Source organism: Amblyomma mixtum, chromosome 9 (assembly GCF_055824585.1).
Source record: "Amblyomma mixtum isolate Tamu chromosome 9, ASM5582458v1, whole genome shotgun sequence".
In the NCBI taxonomy this organism is placed as follows: Eukaryota; Metazoa; Arthropoda; class Arachnida; order Ixodida; family Ixodidae; genus Amblyomma; species Amblyomma mixtum.
The window spans coordinates 61,352,130-61,380,016 of NC_143020.1; the positions used below are offsets into that span (position 1 = coordinate 61,352,130).

Consider the following 27,887-nt stretch of genomic DNA (forward strand, 5'->3'; position numbering starts at 1 on the left):
AATTGTTGAGAGGTGACTATTGGTCAGATTCTTTCAGACGTCAGGCAGCTACCGTGGCCGCGGCCAATAAGAAGCCGCGTAGCTCCGGCGGGTCAGGAAGCTCCGCCCCCGGAGGTGGGGCCGGCGGAGGAGCGCCGACCTTCCAGCGTGCAAAAAGTGACGAGATCAGAGGGAAAGATGCGGAGACGCCGAAATTCAAATGCTGACTACAGATAACTCCGTTTTTACGAAATGCATTAAAAAAAAATTCTTGCTGGACAATATTCGTGAAGCGGCGTGCTTTAACATCCCAGGCATACTGGAACTTTATTACAGCCCCTTTTAGAACCCCTTTACGAGTATACCTTACAAAAAGAAGTTTTAGACAGTCTATAGAGTGTCTATAGACTTCTGTCTATGAAGTCTATAGACTGTCTATAGATAAAAGCCTATAGGCAATACAAATGCCACAGACAGTCTATAGACAATCTATTGTCGATAGACAGTCTACAGACTATGAATAGACAAAAAGCAATACCTATAGGAAGTCAACAGAGTCTATAAGAAGTCTTAGACTGTCTATAGACAATTTTTATGAGGGATGATGCGACATCGTTAATGGGTCCCGTCAGCGGCTCCTCTTGCCCACGCAAGCACGCACATTGATTCTTCTTTCACAATCACTAATCATTATGTGAAAGAGCGCACTATATGCATATAAATCGCCGCTTTATAACCGCGCCGTTAAAACTTGCCTGCGTGGCATAGCAGTGGCTGTTTGACTCGCAATCAATGAATGGGTGATCAGGGGTTCGTTTCCCGACTAGTTACCCCAACTTTATTTTCAGTGCAATTCATTTAGTTTGTATACTTACATGTCCTAATTACGTTTGAGTCATATTGCGACCTTCTAATCACCAGTATCGTAGTTATAAGTCACTTTTCAAATCCACCGCTCCACTTATGCCGCAACGACCTTTTCGACCAATCCGGATTTTTCGTTGACTGCCACAACAGCGCCGCCGGATTTCCTGCAAATGTTTGCGTAAAAAACTATCGGGATTAAGAAGTACAATGGGATAGCCAAGTTCTCAAGTCAAGCTCTGGTCAAGTTCTATAATGGGATAGCCAAGTACAGGCAGTTCTCCTACACTACAAGGACCCTCACTTGCGTCTTTGGGATGCTGCAAGCCCCACATACCAGCAATAACACAAGCCACCACAAAATTGTAAGCAGCTGGTTGTCTCGAAATATATGCCGCAGCGAACGAAGCCACTTTAAAGATTTCCCACCCGGTTATCCAGCGCAAACACTGCGATTTCCGCGTCATGCATACTTGATAAGAGGAACACTCCAAAGCGAAGTCAGAAAAAAAAAGAGAACATATGGACTCCATCCGTATCTCTTCCGAGGTCTCGAGTATCGGTGTCAGATGTGACCTCACTTCTAGGGGCCGTACGCGACAGTGATCTCTTCCCCAACCGTCTCGCTACGCGATAAGGCGGCCCTCTAGAAAGGGGGCAAGCTGACAGGAAGGCTCTTCCGAGGAACCTTCTGTCTAAACCGCTTTCATCACGAAGCAGAGCTGTTCTGCCAGAGCCACCTGCATAATGTGGCTGGAATAAGTGACGCCTTGCGCAAGAAGTTGACCACGAGAGAAAGTGGTTTACGCGTGCCACGTAGCTCAGGTTGTTCGTTGCGAAGAGCTGTCAGCGGTCGACATGGATGTCGCAAAGAGGGCTCTTCCTGTGCTGGCTCTGCTACTGCTTCTGGGGTTATCCAGCGGAGAGGAACGCGCTACCAGACCGAACATCATCGTAGTGGTCTGCGATGACTTGGTTAGTACACACACTCCTGCTTTGCTGCTCTTCGTGTTTGGCTCGAGTTCCTCTCTCTCTCGAGCAGCTTTAAGTGTTACAAGGGCTTAAATCATCACGTCACACCGTTTCTTATATTTTTGTTGACATGGACGTAAAAGGCGATGTTGCTGCCTGCATATGGCACCAGCTACTCCTTTGTCCAGTGTCCTGGCAGTCATTTATATGTGTTTTATTTATGAATTTGATGTATGTGATATCGTTATGGTTGCAACTCATTGACTATTTTTCATTTCTCACATCACGATATCGCCTTAACTGCTCCTTTTTGGTGGTATTACATCAGGGGTGGGTATAAAAATAAGTTGACCGTATGTTCAAAAATATCGCTTAAATATGGATAGACATACGGATAGATATGTGAAGACATGACAAAACTTTTAGCGCTTGAAAACGAGGACGAACATGAAAAAGAAGAAGATGATGATGATGTCCTCAGGCTTAATGGCACATAGGCGGGGGATGGGCAAGGGTGCATAACAGATACAGACAACACATGCGTCTTCTTCTTCATGTTCGCCCTCGCTTGCAAGCGCTAAAAGTTTTGTCATGACATACTATGAACTCACCCAAACAGCCACTCTCTGTATAGACGGTTCCTTAAAAAAGGATTTGATAGTGAATATGGCTCTCCCCTTTTTAGACAGAGTTTTGTTTCAGCAAACTGTTAGTTTAGCAAGATTTGTTAGTGGCTTGACTATTCATTTTCGATTACACACTGCTTCCCGAGTCCACACATCCATATCAGGCGCTCGTGAGCCGAGAAAGCTAGTTCACGCATTTCTCCGGGCAGCGGCAGCTACATTTTGATGGGAGCTAAACTACCATATGCTGGGGTTTAGACACAAATTATTAAAGGCGTAGACGTAGTAACTATTCTTTTACGGTTTTTTATGCGAAGCATACTACTTTAGCTACCACTTCAGCCCTTCACCGTGGTTATGCGCCTCCAAATCACGTGATACATGACGTCACACCACGTGACACGATGACGTCACAGCAGTGGAAAAACGGGGGCCCACCTCGCGCCGTCGCTGTGGTTGTGCGCCTCCAAATCACGTGATACATGACGTCACACCACGTGACACGATGACGTCACGACAGTGCAGAAACGGGGGCCCACCTCGCGCCGTCGCTGTGGTTGTGCGCCTCCAAATTACGCGACACGATGATGCTTCGCATTCTCCAGGCTTAACCAAGTTAAGCCTCAGCCGTTTTTTTCTGTGAGGTGGTGCGTAAGATATAATTGAGCAGGGTAAATTCACCGGCCCGCTGTAAATTGACCTAATTTCATTTTATTAGTTTAAAGGCCCCATTGGGGCTATTGCATAAGGGCTGGGGAACAAAGCAAAAAGAAAAAAATTCACAGCGACACCTAATTGCATCATGTTTTAGGAACGCGGTAGCATTAGAACCTATCGCTCCTTGTGCTGTGGCGTTCCCAACACACATTGTAATTAGGTGTCGCTGTGAATTTTTGCAGCGTTAGCTCTACTGGTCGCGTTTCGAGCCTCCGAGATTCCACAGACAAAATCCAAGATGGCGGCCTCCACAGCAACGACATTGTATTAGAGCGTTAGCTCTATTTCTCACGTTTCGGGTCTCAGCGTTATGCGTTGTAACGCAAATCTTAACTCAGTTGTTGCCATGGTAACCGAAGTGGTTACATAATGGAATAAAGTAATAACAGGCGGCAGCGTGACGCCCGAGCACCACAACTCAAAACTAATTTTGCCGCCACGGTGGCTCAGTGGATATGGTGCTCGGCTGCTGACCCAAAAGACGCGGGTTAGATCCCGGCTGCGGCGGTCGAATTTCGATGGAGGGAAATTATACTACACATCGGCCGTGTATTATGCAATGTCTCAGTGCATGTTAAAGAACCCCCACATGATCGGAATTTCCAGATCCCATCAGTACGGCGTCCCTCATAGCCTGACTCGCTTTGGGACGTTAAACTGGCGTAAACCAGACCAAAACTATTCGGATTTCGGCCTGACCAGCGTCGTGTAAGCGAATAGGTTGAGATCACCGAGGGGACATTATGAATGTGGCGCTTTACAAAACCTAGTCTGTTATTAGCAGATGAAATGGTGTTCGCCATGTACACATGCCAGGTTAAATCACAGGAAAGGCACCCAAATATGCGATGGCATAACAGATATTGGGACAGAAAAAAAATTATTTGAAAATATCAGAGGGTTACGGCGGCGAAACGACATAGTCTTGCATTCAGTAGGGTTAAGAGTCGTTCAGTATAGTTAAGACTCGAACTGAAGCCGAATCTGGAAAAAGCCAGACGACACGCACAAGAAAAATGAAGATGCGAACTTGCGCTATACAGCAAGGCAGCTCGAGCCAAAACCTATGAGGACTCCTTGCTGTAATTCCGAATGAATGAACTGGGTGGAAGCTGCAGGCTGCCGTGTTTGGACGTCGTGTTCATCAAAGTGTGTTTACGGCGTATACAGGGTCTTTCACCTAAGGTTTTACACAATTTTTAGAAATAGGTTTTTTTTTGCGTTAGAAGAGTGCTTTTTCGGCATACGATTGCCAGCGGTGTCGTACATAAGAATACAACTAAAATGTTCTAACTGGCAGGCTGGTTAACTAATATTAAATAGTTCACTTTTGAACTATTATTATTATTCTTACTGTTACTATTACTAATAAGGGAGTAATTAGCTGTATAGCTTTCCTTTGTAGCCCTAAGGCTGCGCGCGGGTGGATGCCAATGAGTAATTACTACCTTATTAGAAATCTAGTCCACCTTGGGGGATTCCCCTAAACATTTAACCAACACTGTTCCCGCTTCGAGTTATTGATCATTTCGCTCTCGCCCTACCATAAGCTTGCCGTCCTGGTTCGAACCCCGGACCAGGACGCATTTTTCTTTAACTACGAAGTTTATGAGAAAGCTGTATAGCTTTCCTTTGTAGCCGTAAGGCTGCGCTCGGGTGGATGTCAATGAGTAATTACTCCCTTATTACGAATCTACTCCACCTTGGGAGATTTCTCTAAACATTTGACCTGTTACTATTACTGTTAGGCTCCTTAATTATAGAGAGGCGTGTAGCCCGCTGTAAAAAATATCCATATCAGTATTTAGAATTTGGAGAACCCGGTAACCCTCGGAGCTTGTTCCCAACAAAATTTTGGTTACATCGCTCCAAAATATATGCGCTTTCGAGAAGCTTGCAGGCAAAGAAACTTCTGTAGTGCACGTAACTCATCGAAATAGCCAAAATTTGTGTGGCCACAGCGGCGAGGGTAACCGCGTTTTCGAAATTCTAAAAATTGAGATGGATATTTCATACAGTGGACTACACGCCTCTCAGTAATAAAGGAGCCTACAGTAATGGTTGAAAAGTTAACTATTCAGTATTAGTTAACCAGCCTGCTAGTTAGCACATCTTAGCTGTATTCTGATACATTACAACACTGACAATGCTATTGCGAGAAAGTTCTAACTCAAAAAGCCTATTTTTACAAATTACACTGCGTAACTACTGAGGTGACGCACCCTGTATATGTACTGGTTTTATAATAACACTTGCTTGGAGCTCATTTTTCCAGCCAAACGCGACAGTTTTATTGCTTTAAACAATTTCAGTGTCATTGCATGTACTTATTGAACGACGTGTAGCATTCGCTGACGGCCGGTACATTACATAGCAAAGTCATCTCATCGTACGTGATTGTGCACGTTCTTTCCAAAGGTCATATCTGTAGAAGACCAGTTCCTCTTGGGCATGCCCACCAACCTCGGCTATCCTCCCAACCCTCACTGGGCCCTTCTTTCCACCTGTAACACGACACCTTGCTGCTCGGTCTCTCTGTACAGCCTTTCCAGATCCCTCTCACCCATAGAGTTTCTTACTACTACCTAGAGGGAAAGCTGGCGGCGCTGCACTTCAGCCAACATGGACGCTCAAAGCATCATGGGGCGGTGAGCTACTTGTTGCGGCACAGTCGTAGTTTTTCGGGAACACAGAGTGGCAGTACTAAGGCGTTTCATTCCGAAAACGTAGTTCGTGTGTGCGAGGACGACTTTCGCGCGAACGCAGTGTGCAAAAGCCATAGTAGTGAAGACGCGACGACACACGACGCCAATAAAAGGTTTTACTCTTCCGATATGCCATTAAAAAACCTCTTAAAGTATCGAAACAACAACATTTTTTCTGAAAACATATTTACTTTTAAAAGTGCGCCTGTTAATTACGAAATATTAGTTTTTTTAGTGTTCATCACTTGGCCAATAGGAAAGCTAGTCATGTCTTATTTTAGGCAAACTTTGCACTTAAATGCTTTTCTGCTCGTTTGTTGCAATCATTAGACAAGATATTGAATGTTAGGACGTTTGTAGCTATCAAACAGCTTTATTTTTTTATTATTTTTTGGCCAAAAGTTACAGTTCCGCAACAAGTAGCTCACCGCCCCATGATGCTTTGAGCGCCCATGGTGGCTGAGGTGGTCACGTGGGGTCTCCATGCAAACTCCCATAGACGGCTTGCCAGCTTTCCCTCTAGGTAATAGTAAGAAACTCTATGCTCTCACCCCCTAACGTCCTGCACCGCACCCCGTTCCATAGTCGCACACAACTCAAGAACGATTCGACGAATGATCCTCAAAGGAGACCCTCCACCCAACAGCGTCGTGGTTAATCAGCTTCTCAACAGGTTTTCTCAGATCATGAATGGCAAGTTTGCCAATATCCCTCAAGAGAAAAGTACACAACAGCTGTACCCTACCGGTACTCACCTATGGGGCAGAAACGTGGAGGCTAACCAAGAGGGTTCAGCTTAAGTTAAGGACAACGCAGCGAGCTACGGAAAGAAAAATGATAGGTGTAACCATAGAGTATAAAGGAGGCTATGGTGTAACGTTAAAAGATCGGAAGTGGCCGGAGTGGGTGAGGGTAGAAACGTGGGTTTATGACATCCTAGTCGAAATCAAGAGGAAGAAGTGGGCTTGGACGGGGCATGTAATGCGAAGGCAAGATAACCGCTGGTCCTTAAGGGAGTGGATTCCAAGAGAAGGCAAACGTAGCAGGGGGCGGCAGAAAATTAGCTGGGCGGATGAGATTAAGAAATTTGCGGGAATATGGTGGCCGCGGCTGGCGCAGGACAGGGTTAATTGGAGAGACATGGGAGAGGCCTTTGCCCTGCAGTGGGCGTAGTCAGGCTGATGATGATGATGATGAATCAGCTTAATCTATGGTTGACTCCCTAGCACCTGCAAGCCCCCGAGATGTCAGGCTAGCAGGCGCAAGGGGATTAAGCAACACTTCTTGAGAATCGGTCGACGCCATTGACTGGAGGACCTTCTTTGAAGGAAATTCGTCACTTTGTTCTCGAGTTCAGGTATAATGACGTCTCTTCCTCCGCTGTTCGCCATCTCGCACCGAATGGAGGGATACGGTACTCCGGGTATTTTTTTTTTGGCGCTGTGCGCCGAAGGTGGGACGGCAAGCCGGTTCTAAACATCCAAAGACGACCGAAGAGGAGGACAGGTGCAAGTAGAGAACGAGTTCCAGTCGCGTGCTGAGCGAGGTGGTATTTCTTTCTTTCTTTCTTTCTTTCTTTCTTTCTTTCTTTCTTTCTTTCTTTCTTTCTTTCTTTCTTTCTTTCTTTCTTTCTTTCTTTCTTTCTTTCTTTCTTTCTTTCTTTCTTTCTTTCTTTCTTTCTTCCTTTCTTTCTTTCTTTCTTTCAGCATCAGACGCCTTATGCAGGGACAGAAGTTAAAGGCTAATGGTGCCTGACGAGGCCTCTGACCCTGCGCAGCTCACAGCGGTACAGATACAATACACATCTTAGAAACAAAAGAATAAATCGTGCCTCCCAGCTGTAATCACAAAAGATAAAAAAAAACGCAACATTTGACACTTGTACATAAACTTATGCATATACTGTTGCACACACAAACCACAAGTCACACATGATAGCACGTTACACAAATAACATGAATAAATCAGCACAAATAGCTGCTGTACAAAATCATACAAAAATACATAATGCACTGTTCAAATTGTCAGTGAAACTTCATAATATTGTTTGAAACAACACAAAAGCAAGATAAAAGGCATTTATAAAGTCATTTTGAGTTATACAGAGTTCTGTGTTTCTTTTATGAGACGAGAGGAAAACATGAAAAACAGTATTCAATTATGACTATACTTAATCTGACAACATAACAATAGCTCCTTAATTTGGCATGGAAATGCTTTTAATTTCCATTCAAAGTTTACCTTGCCTTCAAATTCGTTGAAGATGGTAGGTATTCGATACTCCATTGTTCGCCTTCCGTAATTTGTTCGGATTTTTTGTGTACGGTGTTTTCGGTGCCTCGAAAGGTATTCAGCGTTCCAGGGGGCAGTAATTCCGTATAGTTTCTCCTGGTGTATTACTTGCAGTGCTTTGAAATATAACTGGTCTGCCTTTAGGATGCCGTGTTTTTTAAATAGTTTGCGACTTTACGTACGCTCTTACTCCAACCGCTTTTTATTTCTTCCTCTGCCGGCTATTCACGTGTTTCTTTGCTCACGCGATGCCTCCTTCTTTTCGACCCGCTCACATAAGCGGCCGACTCTCCCCAACCTCCTCTACACGCCAGATGTGGATGGTATTGTGACGTATTGTGACATGCACACCGCGCCCGCTGTCCTGACCACGAGGATTCAGGATCAAATTGCAGCCGCAGCGACCGCATTTAAAGGGACGCTGAGATCAACTCCATCCAGTTTTTGTTCCCAGCAAACAGTGACTCTCTGCATCTCTCTGGCTATGCTGATGTTTGTCCGGCGCCAAAATACGCATTTATCGCCAGAAAATTGGATTTATTGATTTTAAAACATTTTATTCGCTGGAAAGAGCTTGGTAAGAGGTCGCGTTAAGTAGTCGAGAGTACATAGCCCTCAGATTTAAAAATCTTCCCAACAGTCGATTTAAACTCGTGACGACATCACCGAAAAGCACGGGTTTCCACCGTTTTTGGGGTGAGCGGTGATGCAGCGTAGCCTCCGGGATCCGCTCCCAGAAATGGATGCGGACGCACGCTTTTTAGTTGCGAAGTCATTCGCTGATGGCGACACCTGTATTTCGTTTTTTTTTTTAATTTTGAACCTTTTTAAAAGTCTGTTTTCGGTGGGAGTGGTCCTTTTTATGATTAGTACACGGCACACTATCGGTCCAGGGCAGCTTGCGTTTGTCGTTAGTGTCAGTTTAAAAATAAGCCTGCGTTCCGTGCGATGCCAATTGATACCTTAGGGTTGGTTTATGGGGTTTAACGTCCCAAAGCAACTCAGGCTATGAGGGACGTCGTAGTGAAGGGCTCCGGAAATTTCGACCACCTAGGGTTCTTTAACGTGCGCTGACATCGCACAGTACAGGGGCCCCTAGAATTTCTCCTCCATCGAAATTCGACCGCCGTGGCCGGGATCGAACCCGCGTCTTTCGGGTCAGCAGCCGAGCACCATAACCAGTGAGCCACCGCGGCGGCTCGATGCCAGTTTTTGCCAAAGAACCTCAGGTGGTCTAAATTATTCCGTGGCCCTCCACTACGGTACCTCTTTAACTCTTCAGTCTTTCACTGCCCCCTTCTTCCCTTCCTTCATGGAGTGGCTGAGGTGTCCACTAGGAAGTGAGACTGATGCTGCGCCTTTTTCTCTTTTCAAAAACCCTTTTTCGTTCAATCTGAATTGACCTTTGAACACCCCGGCGGGAATTCCCGCACTGTGCAGGGCTGGGGCGACGTGAGCTTCCACGGTTCCGAGCAGATTCGCACCCCCAACGTGGACGTCCTGGCCGCCGACGGAGTCGTGCTGGACAGCTACTACGTGTCGCCCATGTGCACCCCGTCCAGGGCGGCGCTGCTGTCCGGCCGGCATCCAATACGCACCGGTACGAACGAGGTGTCTCGGCGCAATTGCGGAGACGTGCAACTGCCGCATCTGATGATGACGATGGTGTCGTCAGGCTGAATGTTTTTCTTCTCCTTAACCTCCTTCTCTTCCACACGCCGCCGCCTCCCTGAGGCGACTTGAAATTGTAGATGTAGCTAATACGTACTCACTAGCTGGCTGGTTAATTTATACTTAAAGGGCAGCTGCAGCACTTTTTTGAGAATTTTGCGGTATTCAAGGATTCAAATCTATGTAGGCTGTAGGTAAAGCATGCCGAGTATTTTTGCAGTATCGTTTAAAATAGTGACGTAATCGACGATTGAAATTTGCGCTCATCCTCAATGCACCAGAGGAGTGCAGGAAAACTCAGCGTGACGTCACGGAAGGTATGATTTCAAATTACCGCTGTCGTCAGCCACACCCAGCCCTGACTCGGCCAAACAACTCTCGGCAGGGTTCGCCTTTGGTGGCGTTGTTTTTGTTCCTTCAAAGCAGGCATTTGTGCGTTGGAAATGTACCAATACCTTCGATGACGTCATCATGCGCCCCCCCCCCCCCCCCCCCCACTTGGCGTTGTGCGCTGAGGAGAAGCTTGAAGGGCGTCCGGATTTTAATCGGCGATTAGTTCGTTATTTAAAGTGCTAGCCCAAAAAGACTTCACAAGCTTTACCTCCAAGTTTCACACATTCGACCCTCTTAAGCTCGTTGATTTCTAAAACCTATGCAGTTTCCCTTTAATAGTTAGTCTAACTATTATCGATAGGCTCCTTAATTATTGAGAGGCGTGTAGCCCACCGTAAGTAATATCCATATCAGTTTTCAGAATTTCAAAAACACGGTTACCCTCGGCGCTGTGGACCAACAAGTTTTGGCTACATCGCGACAAAATGCATGCGCTTTCGAGAAGCTTGCAGGCAAAGCAACCTCTCCAGTGAACGTAACCCGTCGAAGTAGCCAAACTATGCTGGGCCACAGCGCCGAGGGTAACCGCATTTTAGAAATTCTAACAACTGATATGGATATTACTTAAGATGGGCTACACGCCTCTGAATAATTAAGGAGCTTAACAGTAATAGTTAAAAAGTTTACTTATCAATATTAGGTAACCAGAATTCTAGTGGGTATATCTTAGCAGTATTCTGATGTATTACACCGCTGACAATGCTATGCCGAATAAAAGCGCTGTTCTAACTCGAAAAGTTTATTTTTAAAATTGTGGACAATTTCAGGCGAAACACCCTGTATAGCTGCGTTAGTAGAGCGGCACTCGCCACGTGTAGAAGTCGCGAGTTCGGTTAACAGGCGGGTCATGTTGTTTTTTCTAGTTTCGGTTCTAGCCGTCTCATATGTAAATGATTATCCAATTAGTTTTACTGTTCGAGCAACGACAACAAAAATTGCTTGTGACAAATTCCCCTATGGCTTATTGGTGCAGGGGCCGCTCTTTACGTTCGCAAAAAAGGCCGCAAGCAGAACATAAGGCATGAGAGAAAGCGCTGTTATTTAGTATGACAGTGGCAATGCAGCTGTGAACTAGTGTTTGAATTGTTACAAATAGCGTTGCTAGTCGTTAGTTAGGTGTTTTTTATTCAAACTTTGTCCGGATAAAATCAAGGGAGATAGGTAAGTGTGTGTATGTGTAAAATAAATAAGTATTTCTTCGTCTTTTCAGTGTCTGCATACCATGTTGCACGAGAAAAGTGATTTAATTCGCCATTTTTTACTGTGTTTTACCAGATACACTCGCCCAGCAGCACAGTTAATTGGCCCAGTATGGTAAATGTGTTCCAATATTAGGGCCTTCGTTTCCAATATTGGTCCGATTAGCTGTTATGCTTGGAATATCGATCCATTGCCGCACTTACGTGTCACCTCTGCTTCGGGGAGACGAAGCAATGCATGTCCAACGTTCTCGTACAAAAGATTTGCAAATCGGAAAATCGTAAGGTACTGTTATATAAGTATTGAAAGTAATGGTTCATTCTTCTGAAACGTAGCAATATCTTTCTTTTAAAGTGACTCATCGATTGCAACGAACAGTTAAGACTGCTATAGAAATGCAGTAGGGAACACTTTTGACGATAACAAAAAGCGCTAATAGAAAAAATAAATTGCAAAACTGCAGTCGGGTGATCTGCGTATATATTGATTGTTGTAGTGAACCCTTACATTATATAAAAAATTGCCTTCATAAATGGTCTCTCTCTCAAAAATATTTTTGTCCAGAATTGTTAGGTATGACTGTTTACGATAGCGGAATGGCGGCAAAAAGTCTCCACTGGCGCGTCAGGCTTGTTGATAGATAAAAAAAAGGTTCTCGCAGCGGGACGCGAGACGCTGACATTCGTTATCCCATTCGCAGGGTTGCAGCACAACGTTATCTACTCCGCCATGCCGTACGCGTTTCCGCTCCAGTTCAAGCTGATGTCGGACCACCTCAAGACGCTCGGATACGAAACGCACGCAGTGGGAAAGGTCAGCGTGTCGGCTTTTCAAATAAGCGGGTTCCTTGAGAAGTGTTGTTGATCAGCCCTTTCTTATCTGCCAGTCCGGTATCCTTCGCTTTCGCTGTCTCGCCTGCGGCGCGGCATCCTTTGACCCCTATGTTGTGGGTCCTATGTTGTGGGTCACTCTGTGTGTGACGTCGTCGCAAACTGAGTCGCCCTATGAAGCCGCGGGACAGCTCGATTTTAAGGCGAAAGCCTTTAAAGCCTCATCGTTGTCGACAGAAGTTTGTCAGCACAGGTGTCATGCTTTTCTAGTCAGACCAGAAAAAAACCTTTGTGCACGATGGGATTCGAACCACCATCCTTCCATTCCGCAGCCGAGCGTGCTAATGGCTACGCTGCTTCCTGCCAACGCATATGAAGTTCTACTTGTCTAAGAATTTCGACGGAGGCGAAATTCTAGAGGCCCGTATACTGTGCGATGTCAGTGCACGTTAAAGAACCCCAGGTGGTCGAAATTTCCGGAGCCTTTCGCTACGGCGTCCCTCTTAGCCTGAGTCGCTTTGGGACGTTAAATACTAATAAAACACAAACCACAAGATAAGCACCGTCGTGGTAGGTGTTTTGCTCGGTTTATACCTGCTTATACAAAGGTTTTATACAAAGTGCTGCTTTTATATTCTTACGCTGATCAGCGGTAGTGTAATGAACAACAGTCGTTACTCGTTAACCTGGAAACAATGGAGCTGAACATTACTTCAAATCGAAAGAAACGTTGTCATGTGAACCATTAGCCATATAGGAAGTTTCAAGTTTATGCAAAGTTTATTCATGATAAAAACTTGGTTAAATGTTTGCTTAAACAATACGTATTACATTATTTACTACGTATTACACATCGCATGTTGTGATCGTTACTAATTTAGGTTATGTGTATGTACAGTGTGTGTGCAATGCGTATTTGTTGTTGAAGTTTACACGTGGTGATCCGGTGGCGCAGTAGCTGGTAGTTATTTTTGCTCTTTTTTATGTGCTTCTCAGTGGCATTTAGGTCACATGACTCGGAACCATACCCCGACAATGAGGGGCTTCGACTCCTTCTACGGCTACTACAGCGGCCATCATGGATACACAGACCACTCTTGTTTCGAGGTAACGATTTCCGAAGGTTACAAATACTAGGTTCAGTTAAGAATTCTGTAAAAATAAGAAGTCTGTGTTCGCAAGAGATCGAAAAATTCTGCAAGCACTCTTTATTTGCGGGAGAAATCGCGACTAAATATAGTGGAAAGCAAGGATGCCGCATAACTGAAAAAGCATGCAATTTATTTGCCTAAATATTCTGCTGACAAAATGTTGCTGCTTCCTACTTTACTTTATCTTGACAAAGCTGCCCTTGGCAGTGTCATAAAATTCTGCAAAGCACTAATTTGCCCTTTACTTAGATGGGACGGTGAGATGTAACAAAATGAGAGCAAAAAGTATTTATGTTTTCAAGACAGGAAAAGTGGCGTTAAAGACGTGCAATGCGCACGTATGCAGTTTTAAGTTTGCAAAGACGTGCAAACTTAAAACTGCAGAGATTAGTTTCTAATTAAATTTAATTTTTAGTTTTCTAATTCATGCGTGCCTGGGAGACAGACGGTTGTGATGTCACGCCGAAGTTGCTTGATGCTGCGCTAATGGCCGTTCGTTTTTTTTTTTTTCCACTGGCTCGCTTCACTCCTGCATCTACCAGGAATACATGAGCGATCCCAAGGACAAGTGGACAGGGTGGGGTTTGGACCTGTGGGACAACCTCACGGCCGACTGGTCCAAGTCTGGCAAGTACACCACGGAGCTCTTCACGGAGAAGGCCATAGAGCTGCTCAAGAACCGGGACCGAAGCAAGGTGCTTACGTCTCCATAGCCGATTCAGTGCTGTAGGGGACGAAAATGCGTGCATATTCATTCTTACCGCGGACTTCTGCAGGCTGAACGCAAAAAAATGAGAAGTTCACAGACGTATACATAACAAAATTTTAAGATAGTACTCTACCTTAGCGTGCAGCTTTTGATGCTGCCATTGTGTGCGGCGAAGGAACTAGTTCTTCATCGTGGCCTGTCCTTGAATTTTGTTGCTTCTACACCGTCTAGTTGGGAGGTGGCCCACATCGACAAAATCACGAGCTTTCAATCAGACTCACTCACAAAAGTTTGGTCAACATATGGGCTCATTCTAACTCAGGCTCACACAAGCTCTGGCTCAGTCGAACTCACGAACTAAAACGTATTTCGTCTCACTCCGACTCACGACTCATCCAGGGTCAGCCACTCGTTACACCGACGACTCGCTTCGATACAAGGCTTTTCTTCGCTCACCTATCATTTCGACTCACGACTCATTTAGGCTCACTCACTTGTTTAGACTCACAACTAATCTGGGCATACTTGTTTCACTTGTGACTCAGTTGGGCTCTCGCATTCATCTAAACTCGCGACTCATTTGGGCTCACTCCCTGGTTTCGTCTCAAGAAGTACACGGGCCCACTGAAGCGCTCAAGAGACACGCCCTCGAACCAACCGAAACGCGCTGCCTCCCCCCCCCCCCCCCCCCCCTTACGCAGTGACACGATGGAACGATGGAACTCGGTCAAAGCTTCCTATACGTACCCACGCGATTCACTATCCGCATCCGCGTACGCTATCTAAGGCGAAAGGAACAAAAAGCCGTCTTTCTTGCTTCCGCGGAAACCTCTTCTGTGAAAGCAGTGAAAGCAGCGTGTTTTACATTATAATTAATGCAATAATTTACCGAAACAAGAACGCTTATTTCGTCCACAGTGTCCTTTCAAGATAACATGGGCAGGAAGGAGGTTTGGAAGGAGGAAATGGGGATAAATAGGAAGTTGATCAGGAGAGGTTCTGGTGTGCCGCTCTGCGGGCGGCAAAAGGGAAAAACTGGGTTAAAAGGCTAACACAAAAAGGAAAAGAAGTGACGATAAAAGTGTTTATTGTGGGAAGCTGCCACTTTGGCCGAAGTGGGAAGTAAGGGAGAAAGGTGGGGGAGGGGATGGACGTGAGTCCCAGAGTCACAGGAGGCGAAGCACTCCAGAGTCGTATGCAGAAGTGAAGAGCGCCTTCAGAGCTTATCTCGTGTTCAGCAGCGGCCGGATCCAATCAGCACGGCTAGGAAAAACTCGAAGTTACCTTAGGCAAAACATCAGGACATGAGAAGCTTTCAGGGTTCTGTACCAGTGGAAATCCTTTGCTGCGACAACTGGTTGTTTGTTGTCAATAGGATACGACGACGATCACAGTTGAATTTGCTCCTCAGGCAGTCTATGCGGCATACAAAAAGTGTACCAGGTCGATAAAGACATTGTGATCTTAACATCAGCAGTTTCTCAGTTGTTTTTGTGACGTTCGGATGTAATTATCTAGACCAAACTTCGTTGTCGATAATCACAATGCTTCCCGTAAATGTCGGGGTCTGCTTTGGAACGTTCTGGCTACAAAACTGCTGTGTTTGCGTACTTACTGTTCTTAACATTTATTTTCTGACAGATGTTTCCGTTTTTTATTTTGTGGCTACGAATTGTCAGACGGTGTCCCACTGTGTTCTCACACAAAAGCTTAGACAATGTACATAAGATAGAAATTGGGAGTGCAATAGGGATTGGCGCCGAATTTTTGATCCTGCAAAAGCTGATTATTTGTTTCGATTATACCGATCGCTACCGGCGGAAATCAAGGCTGGTATAGTCAACTTTTCCATTCACTGCCACTCTTCATCGCTGCGCCAACTAGCAGTCCGTAGCGATATCGGGCCAACCCTTATAGACTTCTTATAGACTGTATTGCCTTCCTATATATTTTTGCCTATTCATAATATATAGATTGTCTATGGAGAGGAGTCAAGTAAAAGTGTATGGCCATAAATATATAGATTGTCTATAGACTGTCTATAGCATTTGTTTGCCTATAGATTGTTGTCTAGGATTTGTCTGTAGAGAGTCGATAGACTTCATAGACAGATGTCTATAGACAGTCTATAGACTGTGTAAAAATATTTTGTAAGGAAATAGCATTGCTTCAGAAAAAAATCATGGAATAGTCCTGGAATCATTATGTTATTACAGTCCAATCGTAACGAATGGATTCAGTATGCTTTTTCGAAACATGTCTTCATGTTCTTGACGTGTGCAGAGCTGTAACCCTCTTGCAGCCGTTCTTTCTGTACCTCAGTCACCTGGCTGTTCACGTGGGCAACTTCTACGCGTTGTTCGAGGCACCCGAAAAGTACGTCCAGATGAACAGCCACATCAAGAACCCCAAGCGACGGGATTTCGCCGGTTAGTAGAAGCTCCAAGCCCATATCTTCCTCTTCGAATAAGATGTCATTAACCCGCGTGTGTTCCTTGACCCGCTTCGACCTCCATATCTAGCATTCTTGGATAAAAATTTTAAAAATGGGAAATATTATAAGGTACTCTCATGGAAATATTAAAGGTAATAGTCCACTCCTCTGACACGTAGCAACATCTTATTTTGAAAGTGTTTCCGTAGCTCGCATCGAGCAGCTAAGTCTGCTATAAAAAACCAAAGATAAATGTTTTTGACGAAAGCGAAACGTGAATAGCAAAAAAAAAACAACACATGCCTGCTCACGGGAGAACTGCGAATATATTGATAGCTATATATAAATTTTACAATATATGGAAAAATTGCTTTCATAACCTTTTTCCCGTTGAAAGTTGCTTTTGTCGAGAATTGTCGGGTATGTCCGGTCTCTTGGTTACACTTATTATTTTCCTTTGCATAGCTCGCTGCGTTGCCCTGCGTTGTCCGTACAAGTTAAAGACTTAAGGTGGTTAAAATTAATCCGGAGCCCCCCACTACGACTGCCGTCCAGCCCCCTTCGAGATTCGGGACGTTTAGCCTCGCATGGCCAGGATATAACATGTTATGCGCCTTCCAATGCTTCTGTTGTATGGCCTTCCCAGTGGTGCAACCAGCTCTTACATTTGTGCCTCCCATCTAATATTTCTCTCCCTCTCTCTCTATCTTAGCGATGCTTTCTGCGCTGGACGACGCCATAGGGCAGCTGGTTGAGGCCCTGAACGCCACGGACGCCATCCAGAACACAATCCTGGCGCTGACTACGGACAACGGGGCTGCAGCCGGAGGCATCGACCACAGCGCGGGATCCAACTGGCCACTACGCGGCACCAAGATGACCCACTGGGAGGGCGGAGTGCGTGGGACAGCGTTTCTCTGGAGCCCCAAGATACGCCAGCCCAGGGTGTATCGTCAGCTGATGCACGTGACCGACTGGCTTCCCACGTTGTACAGTGCGGCTGGTATGTCCCTAGCTGCTTCTGAGATAGGCCTTCTGTAGAAAGCAACGGTGCTGCTGCCATAATGTTACATCAGAAGCAGTGTATACTCCTGGCACCCGGAGTGTAAATGATGATGATGATGAATTTTTATGACGCAAAGGCATCTGCGTCCAAAGAGCGCCGCGGCACAAGGTATTTTCTTCCACTCAGGGTGAGGTCAAAGACCCATTTCCCAAGCGTTTCACCCTGAATAAACCGAGCAGCAGGCCAGGGGAAAGCTTGTACCCGCTGTATAACGAGTAGGTACCCGGCGGCACTGGGGATCGAACCCCGCACCTCCCGCATGCGAGGCGGATGCTCAGACAACAATGCCACACCTGCGGTGCACACTGTGTAAACTGTGTCCCCACTTTTAATGGAGAGTGGTAATAGGAGTGTTTCCCTCCTTCCACCTGCTACAGTTGGTAGGTGGCTGATGTAGGGAGAGAAACCTCCTCTAAACTTCTAGGAGAGAGGGAGGCGCCGTGCTAAGAATACTGTACAAAAAAATTAGGCTGGCTTAAGCATGGCTTGAACCTAGTTATACGAGCGAAAGCTCTGTTAGGCATGGTTAGCCTGGCGCTTGCGGGGGAGAGTTTACGTGTTCGAACCAGCGCGCGCTTCATCCATGGCGGGGCTGAGCGACCAGCTCCGGCAAAGGAGCTATTAAATCCCCACTAGTCACGTGGTGCCACAGCTACGAGGCTCCGAGAAAGCGCAGCTGCGACGCCACTCCGCAGCGGGTCATGTGGTGTGACGTCAGAGGACACACCTCCGCCCCGCCGGCTGAAAGTCAAACGCACGCCACATTTGACCTTGAGAGTTTGCCTTGAGAAGTAGAGCTTTCGCTCTCAAATAAAAATTACTAAGAACAACTCGCTAAAAATGCGTAAAAGAAGTGATTAAAATATGAATTAAATAAAAATACAACCATGACTGGAATAGAATCAGAGAGAATAGAGTCAGAATTGGAATATACTGGTGAGTGAAAAGAAAGTACTTCCGCATTTCCTTCGCGTAAGTGTAATTGATCGACTTTAATGTTTTCTTCACTCGTTTAGGCTTTTATAATGTGGGCGCACGAACCTGTTTGAAACATCTTTTTCCGCATTTCCGACTTTCGGCGGTGTGCTCGGCAGTGTCGAGTCCATGGAAAATTATAACAGTTCCGAGACAGATAGCAAAATTAGCGCTCGCAACTGTTCGGAATGCATCGACGAGATGTAACGTGCTCGCGCTTACTCCCGACTTTTTGGTACCTCCCCAAGGACGAGGGGAAACAGTAGAAAAGTTCGTTAATCACACGCTTCGATTCCGGGGCGAGACGCTCCTCAATATGCGGAAAACGGTGCGACAATATTTCCTCTCTTACAGAAGTTTCTTTAGACAGCCTAAAGAGTGTCTATATATCTTTGTCTGTAAAGAACACAGAATGTCTGTAGACTAAGCCTTTAGATTATGATGTAGGAAACAAATTCAAATCATACTGACATTCTATAGATTTATGGCCATACACTTTCAGTACATTTTTGTCTATAAACAGTTTATAGACTGTCTGTAGACTAATCCTTTAGAATGCGCAGTACGCATTACAAATCATATTGACACTCTATAGATTTATGGCCATAGACTTTAAGTATAGCCCGCCGCGGTGGGTGAGTGGTTACGGCACTCGGCTGCTGGCCCGAAAGACGCGGGTTCGATGCCGGCCGCGGCAGCTGAATTTCGATGGAGGCGAAATTCTAGAGGCCCGTGTACTGTGCGATGTCAGTACACGTTAAAGAACCGCAGGTGGTCGAAATTTCCGGAGCCCTTCACTACGGCGTCCCTCAAAGCCTGAGTCGCTTTGGGACGTTAAACCTCAATAAACCAAAGCATCCTTTAAGTATACTTTTGTGTATAAGCAGTCTATAGAGAATGAGTGGACAAACGGAAATATCGGTAGAAAGGCAATTGAGTTAGTAAGAACTCTGTAGAGAGTAAATAGACCATAATTACAATGGCTCAGTGCACTTCTGGCGCAGGAGGCGACGTAAAGGACCTGGGCGACATTGACGGAATCGACATGTGGCGCAGCCTAGTGACCGGAGTCGGCGTGCCGAGGACCGAAGTGCTGCACAACATCGACCCCATCTGGAACATGTCGGCGCTGCGATTCGGCAGGTACAAGTACGTGAACGGGACGTACGGCGAGGGCCGCTACGACGGCTGGTACCAGCCGGCGGAGGTCAGCGACCTTCCGCTCGAACCGGCCGGAAACTACAGGACGTCCGGGGACAAGTATGGCCCGCGCTACAACTACGACAGTTACGCCTATGACCACTGGGACAACGAGACGGAGTGGTTCTACAGGTCGGTCGTGGTGCCCACTCGTCCAGCACCCAGTCCGGGCACAAGGTATTGGCACTGATTCTTTGGTCAGCATGGAACAGTGTGAGTTAGGGACAAGTAGACAAGAGACAAGAAGCGCCGACTTTTTAGAGGGCAAAAAGTGACGAGAGGAGAGCGAAAGGCGCGAAGACGCTGGAATTGAAAATTGCACTACACACATCTCGGCTGCTAACAAGAGCATTAAAAAATTATTGCTGGAAGATATTCTAAAAGCGGCACGCTTTAACACCGCAGCCATACCGCAGATTTATTTAGAGCTCCTTTCACGGCCCCTTTAAACGCTAGAAGTGGCCTTTTAGAATTGCTGTATTGATGAGAGCAAGGAAAATTAGACGGACTATCTTCAAGCAAATACCGCGCATGGTAACTGGTAGCTGTTATTTTATCGGCCCCTGCGTCGCTGCAGGTAATAATAGACACCTTTAGCATACCGTGTACCATGTTACAGTTATGTAACTACCGGGAGCCAGCCCGCAGCCATTGTGCGCATGCGCAGACCGCCTTGAGGGCGCGCTTGCCACATCGGGGCCAATCAGCACGTGCGCACTGGCGGTTGGCGGGCTCCCTGTACTCTGGTAACTGCAACACGATGCACGGTATGATAAAGGTGTCCAATACCATTGCACGTGTCCTAATGTGCATCGCGTCTGACTCACATCAATCCCTCAAGCTTAAAGGACATAAAGTGATGCATTTCAATGCTTTTGGCGTTTCTTGCTAGAAACGCCTTGGACTGGACGTGTCCAGCCGCTCGGACGATCCGGAGCTTAGGTCGCCGCTTGACGAAGCACAGCCCCGACAAACTGCGCACCCACTGCGGTCGGGGGAAGACGAAGGAGTGTAAGCCACTCGAGAAGCCGTGCCTCTTCGACATCGATCGGGATCCCTGCGAGATGAACAACATTGCGGAGGGGAATCGGCAGGTAGGCACCACGTAACCAGCTTCGACACGCACCGCGATGAATAAGCCCAGGAACACACTTTTTATTCTAAAGCAGTAATTTTAGACGGCGTGTTTAAAAGCACCGGCATGCTGCTGGGACGGCTTGTTTAAAAGCGTCGACATTCTATTCTTCCAGGAGGAGGAATTAAGGGAGAAGCAGGCCCTAGAAGAAACGGGACATGAAATAAAAAAAAAACTGTAGGAAGGATCAATCGAATTGATGCGGAGAAAATGCGATAGGATTCATCTTTCGCTTTCACTTGCCACTCTATTCCAATTCTGATCGGATTGTAATTCCGGCTCTTTATTAGCTCCTGCAAGCTTCATTTGTGCACACATAGTTCTTCCGGAGTCTATCTGTATTGCACGCATGCCTGCTGTTTGAGAAATTTTAATGCGAAAGCATTACTCTGCTATGTCGGCGATTTCATGTCCGGAAAACGTGTCGGCAGCGATTTTCCCGTTCGTGTGAGACTTAAACGAAAAAGAATGATTGTTTGTGATAGAGGATGATGCGGGTCGAAATTTGGTCGATGTGAAGTAATTAGTTAATTAATTAGGGGCGAAAATGTCGCTTCGACATCAAATTAGTATCGAACGTCGATATAGTGCGAGGACGAGAAAACACTACTAGGCGTCAAAATTTAGGGAAAAACGCAACCACGTGACAGAGGATGATAAAATGTCGAACAGCAAAGTTGATTGATCTAGAATAATTAGCTAATTGATTAGAGGTCAAAAGATCATTTAGACGTAAAAATAGCCCCGGACGTGCATATTTATTCGAGGTCGTGAGAATAGCGGTAGATGTCAAAACTGCAAGAAGTAGAAAGAGAGAAAAACAGGCAAAAAGAGAGGCAAATAGTCTGTACCCAGCAAACCAAAAACCTCTCTGAGAGGTTTTTGGTTTGCTGGGTAGTTAAGGAAAGAGAGGCGACGAGTGTGAAGGAGGCATCATTGCTTTCGCATTGTCCCACTGCGGGTCGCTGCAGTGACCTCTGGTGCTTTCCCTTCCAGCGGTTCGTTTTTACTTTCCTCGCTTTCTCAACTCCAGTTGTTTGTGTATTGGACGATAAATGGGGATATGCTGACCGCGAAACTTTACGTAAATTAGTGTAGATAGTAAAAAAAAGAAACAAAAATAATATTGTCTCGCCCACTCCGCCTTAAGCACAACGGGCTTCATGAAATTTGGCACGATGTTTTGAGTCATTTTATATGGCTAGGAAAGAAAGCCTCGCGCGCACCCCGGATGCATTTCAGGTGTAATCCCAACTGCAAAATCAAAAACGCGGCCTCAAGGCAAGTGGGATTTTGCCGCCGGAAGGTGGCAAATTAAATTTGACAGTGAAAAATGACGCCATAGGAAGCATAAGAGGGTTCTCACACAGCTTCCACCCTCGCCGTTCGATGACGTTCTACGTCACATCAGCGGTATCTCAGGACGTGCTACGCCCGCCGCTTAAGAACGTGGGTGGCGCTGGTGAACACTCCCAAGGTTAGGTTATTTGTAAACATAAATACCCCCGAAAGTAGAAGAATTGACAGCCGTCGCCGTAGCTCAGCGGTAGAGCACCGGACGCGTAATTCGGAGGTCGTGGGTTCGGATCCCACCGGCGGCATGTGGTTGTTTTTTGTTCTGCTTTTCTAATCAATTAGCTTTAAGCAATAACATATTCAGTAATATTCTAAACCGAACAACAGCCCAAAATAAAATAAATAAATTTAAAATCCCCTGTGCCCCTTGGTTTCTGTGGCTGTTGGCTTCTCTCATGTAAGCTGTACAGTTATTCAAGAAGGTCGCACTCATGAATGCAAATTAAGAGGTTTGCACCTTTGCGCTGCCTTAAATTAGACATGGCAAACATTCTTAGACAAAAATTTTCAATATCGAAATATTGTAAAGTATTATGGAAATATTGAAGTTAATTATCCACTCTTCCGATGGGTTCGAAAATCTTTATTTTAGAGTATTTCGATCACTCGCATCGAGCAGTGAATACTGCCATAAGAAATCAATTAGGAACGCTTTTGACGACAGCATAAACGTTATAGCAAAAGAATTCAAGCCTGCCGAAGGAAGATCTGCGGATATATTGATTGCTAGAGTGAAATATTGCAATATGAAAAAATTGCGCTCATAAACTGGTTCCCGTTCAAAAATGCTTTTGTCCAGATTTGTTGGGTATGACTGCATTTGAATAGCTATTCGTATTTTGACATCCTAGTCGAAATCAAGAGGAAGAAATGGGCTTGGGCAGGGCATGTAATGCGAAGGCAAGATAACCGCTGCTCCATAAGGGTAACGGAGTGGATTCCAAGAGAAAGCAAACGTAGCAGGGGACGGCAGCAAGTTAGGTGGGCGGATGAGATTAAGAAGTTTGCGGGGATACTGTGGCCGCAGCTGGCAAAGGACAGGGTTAATTGGAGAGACATTATTATTAGACAATGTTATTACGACTCCAACTCGCATTCAGTCGAACACGTCAACGCTGCTTGACGTTTTGATTACGCACTCTAAAAACACACTGCTTTGCTCTGGCACTTTAGATGTACATGTGAGTGATCACTTGCCAATATATGTAGTGCTTAGTGGGCGTCCACTCGAGTTAAAAGATTCAGAGGCTCGTGTAACAACATTTAGAGATTTAAACAATAGATCGATGAACATCTTTTCTACTTGTCTATCTGAAATCGATTGGCAGGTAGTGTTCTGTTCCACAGGTGCTGACGAGGCATACGAACATCTCGTCGAAAAAATCAAAGCGTCCTACAGCAGTTGTTTTCCGTACGTGACGAAAACGCGACCGCGATCAGCGCGCAAGCCTTGGGTTACGTTCGAATGCCTCAGCGCAATTCGCGAAAAAAACTTCCTTTTTGCGCGCTTCTTAAAGACCAGAAATATTGAAGACTTTAAATCATTCAAGAAACAAAGAAATAGAACGAACAAGCTTCTGCGTAGAAGTAAGCAACGTTATTTCGAAAACCTGCTGAACAACGACATATCCAAGCGATCTGACCTTATCTGGAGGCGACTGAATTCTGTTTTAAATCGCCATTCAGCCCACAGTGATTGTCCCGTCAAGTTGGCTATCAGTGAAGAAATCCTTACTGGTCACGAACTAGCTGAAGCATTTAATAGGTTTTTTGCCTCTGTGGCGTGCAGCAAGCGTGACCCGAATTGTACACGATATTTGAAAAACAGAATGCGAGAAAATGCATTTTTGTTCCCGGTTACTGTGCCTGAAGTCAAAGAAGTGTTCTTGTCTGTGAAATCCAGTAGATGTGTTGATGTTGACGACTTGCAGATTCATCCAATTAACCATGCCATTGATATCTTAGCGCCTTTGTTGGTACATGTTGTTAACTTAATCTTTTCGACAGGGCATTTCCCGTCCCGCCTACAAATGGCGAGAGTGTCGGTTATTTATAAAGGAGGCGACAAAAACAATATGACCAACTACAGGCCGATATCGATCCTACCGGTCCTTTCTAAGGGAATTGAAAAATTGATGCATGACAGAATTAACCGTTTTATGGCAAAACACAACTTGCTAACAACCTTGGAGTTTGGATTTACTAAACACCGTTCAACCGAGACAGCATTACTAAAACAAAAAGAAATTATCCTGGACTCTTTCGAACATGAATATTACGTGCTAGGAATATTTGTGGATTTCTCGAAGACTTTTGACCGAATTAATCATACTACTCTCACAACTAAGTTAGAACACTACGGATTTCACGGCACATTCTTGAAACTTTTGCATAGTTACTGAAATAATCGACAGCAGCTGGTACAAATACACGGGTACACTTCTAATTTTTCTGGTCTCGGGAGTGGCGTCCCATAAGCCAGTATTCTCGGGCCATTGCTATTCAATATCTATGTAAATGACATTGTTAACATTAACGACGACACTAAATTTAACATATATGCCGATGACACCAGTTTGTTCTTTCCAGGGCCTAGTTTGACTGCGATCGAATCTAAAGCCAATGATGTACTTACGCTGTTAGCGGACTGGAGCATGGTAAACTCATTACTTATAAACGTCTCTAAAACGAAGGCATTCTTATTCCGCCCCAAAAACAAGCCGATGAACGCAAGCTTTAATCTTAGCCTAGCTGGATCTAAGATAGAAGTGGTGCCCGTTGTAAAAAGTCTCGGTGTTCTTTTCCAAGAGAACATGACGTGGGACGATCACGTTCAAACGACCTGCTCTAAATTATCTCGTAGTGTTGGGATGTTATCGCGCCTGCGATTTCTTTTGCACCCAAACATAAAATTATTGCTTTATCATAGCCTCTTTTTTTCAACTTTAAGATATTGTTACCTAGTCTGGGGCACCACAACTGCTACTAACCTTGCTAAAATACACAGGTTGCAAAAGAAAGCTGTGCGCATAATTTCAAATGCTGCTTATGATGCCCACACTAAGCCCATTTTTGAAAGCTTGAACCTAATCTCATTACCAAATCTTTATAATTCAGTGCTTGCATCACGCTATCAGACCTCGATGAAAAATAATGATTTTTATCTCAAGGAACTTGCAGAGATGAAATTACGGCACGCTGCTTATAACACAAGGAGCACAGAACAATGGCAGTTACCATATACACGAACCAATTACGGTCGCCAGATGCTGCGCTACACCTTACCAAGTGTATTAAATGCTGCCCATATCGCTCACTCGTAATCAATGTGCTCTGAAACTTCTGTGATTTTTATTTCTATAGGTATTTTTTGCGAGTTTTTTAAATTTCCTAGCTATTCCTTGCCTTGTAACTAGTCTTTTTCGCCTTTCTTGTAACTTGTATTCTTGCATTGTATTTTTTGTATTGTATTTTTGTATCTTGTATTGTATTTTTCGCCTTTATTGTATCATTGCTACTTGCACTGCAATTCCTGCCTTGATGTATCTTTGTTTCTTTTTTTTTGTTGTTGTACATGAAATAAGAATGTACTTGCCTTTCTTTTCTTATCATGTTGGTTTCTGCGTCGCTCCGCCATCTGCAACGGGGTGCAGGCCCTGTCAAGCCTTTTTCAGGCTTTTTGCTTGCCCCCCCTCAACATCACACCTGTCTAGCGGACGTTTGATGTTGAAAATAAATTTGACTTTGACTTTGACATGGGAGAGGCCTTTGCCCTGCAGTGGGCATTGTCAGGCTGATGATGATGATTCATATTTTGAGCTATTGGAACAGGACCTCACCTACCATCTTTGCCATAATCAACCAGGCTGTTTCCCACTCGTACAGTGGAGCCGTTACGGCTTCCCTGAAGACCAAAGGTCTTGAAAGGCGAGGACAAGTGTTCCTTCTTACCTTACGCAGATGTAGTGCTTGAGAGGCAACACAAGTGTTCCACTGTACGGCTGAGAATGAAATCATGCAGCCTGGTTTCAAAGGAGCCACAGCTCTTAACGTATGGGTTGGTGTTTACTGAGCAAATACACCAGGTTTGTTACAAACCGTTTTTTATGATCTCATTCGAAGCCCACTGGTGCATATGATACCTGCAGGCATGGTTTTGATGCTGGGCACGTTATGAGCCAAGAATATGGAAACCAGACATGCCTTCTCCCGCACTGCTTTACAATTGTTCTCCGTTTTTTATTTCAGCTTATGAACACAATAGAATTGCGGCTGGCCGACCACAGGAGCAGAATGGTCCCGCCCCTCAATAAGCCACCGACGCAAAGGTCGGATCCACGGTATTTCAACTACACGTGGGCCCCATATATGGACTCGGACGTAGGCTCACCGCAGACTCCTCGGTCTATGTGAAGGTCTCTTTTCAAGAAAACGCCCAAGTATATAGCTTTGACGATGCGTGCAAATAAAGAAAAAACTTGGAGGACGCTAAACTTTCGCCTTTAAGATTAGAACATGTTTTTTGCATTTGTGTTGTCTTCTTTCAACATTCGTTAGATATTGGTAAACATGGAGCACCCCGTGGTATTCGCCCATGAACACTAAATAATTTATAATTGGATTTATACTTCACTCTGAACCAGAAAAAATGGTAGGGTTAACGTACACTGTAAACAAAAATAAACCCAAAAGGGAGTATGAATGGTGGCGGCCACCCTTTTCACTCCATCTGTGAAAACATTGTGGGAATCCTGGCTTTCCGCCGTCGCCTTTGCGCGGCTAGTTGGCCTCCCGCGTTGTTTCTCCTCTTTCCCTTGCTCCCGCCTCAGGCGGTGGAGAGGCGGCTGGGTGACTAATCACTGTCATTTAGCCACAGCTCCGCCCCGGCTCCCCAAGGGCCTTTGCCATTGGCGCCTTTTGGCGGGAATCCGGGACCCGTTTTGGCGGCCGCGCACCCCGCGACCGTCCGAGCGGGGCCCAGAGAGAGAGATCCCTCCGAGACAGCGTAAGTTGCGTACGTTACTGTTTGTCCGTGCCGGCCTTTGCCGTTCGGACCAGTGCTTACTCGAGCTCGCCCGCACGTGTCCTCTGACCTGCAGCGGCTCGAGCCTGTCCAGCGGGGTCCAGCGACCTCTGACAGGCGTACCTTGCGTTGAATGCCCACTCTCTCTCGCAACCGGCCCAACGGTCGACACGAGAGAGAGATCACAGCACTGCCGCGGGGACATTCTCCTGCAGCGGCGTGCTAGCGGTGCGCATTACTCGAGTCGCTTCGTGCGCGCAGCGGAGCCTTGCTCCTCGCGCGCCCCCGGGACGGGGTGACTATTGAGTGTTTGTGTACTGCTGAAGGACGACGTGAATAAACGTCTCCTTTGTGAACTTGGAGGCCTATTTCTTTGCGGCGAATCGCTCTCCTCCCAGCGGAGGTTGAGTGCGCCGTATCGGTGTCCCAGTGTGTGTGTGGTGACGGCTGATCGGGGCCCTTGGCTCGCGCGAAGCTCGAACCCGCGGTGGGTGGTGGCCTGTGTCCACGTAGAAACCCACAACTGGCGTCCAACGTGGGGCGCCAGTTGTGGGTTTCTACGTGGACACAGGCCACCACCCACCGCGGG

The 27,887-nt window shown here is 45.8% G+C and overlaps 1 protein-coding gene across 2 annotated transcripts; it reads left to right on the forward strand.

Moving 5' to 3' along the window:
- Positions 1 to 1,461: 1,461 nt before the first annotated feature.
- LOC149329274 (arylsulfatase B-like) lies at positions 1,462 to 26,793 on the forward strand. 2 transcript variants are annotated; one of them, XM_089560186.1, is made up of 10 exons: positions 1,462 to 1,818; positions 9,596 to 9,755; positions 12,120 to 12,232; positions 13,246 to 13,356; positions 13,943 to 14,095; positions 16,412 to 16,538; positions 17,256 to 17,546; positions 19,589 to 19,961; positions 20,677 to 20,878; positions 26,524 to 26,793. In XM_089560186.1, exons 1-10 carry the CDS (start codon positions 1,702 to 1,704, stop codon positions 26,686 to 26,688), a joined length of 1,812 nt encoding a protein of 603 aa, XP_089416312.1. In that variant the 5' UTR covers positions 1,462 to 1,701; the 3' UTR covers positions 26,689 to 26,793. The 2 variants fall into 2 exon arrangements, with proteins under 2 accessions (XP_089416312.1, XP_089416313.1); XM_089560187.1 differs by lacking the exon at positions 20,677 to 20,878 and having other exon boundaries at positions 26,524 to 26,641.
- Positions 26,794 to 27,887: the final 1,094 nt, after the last annotated feature.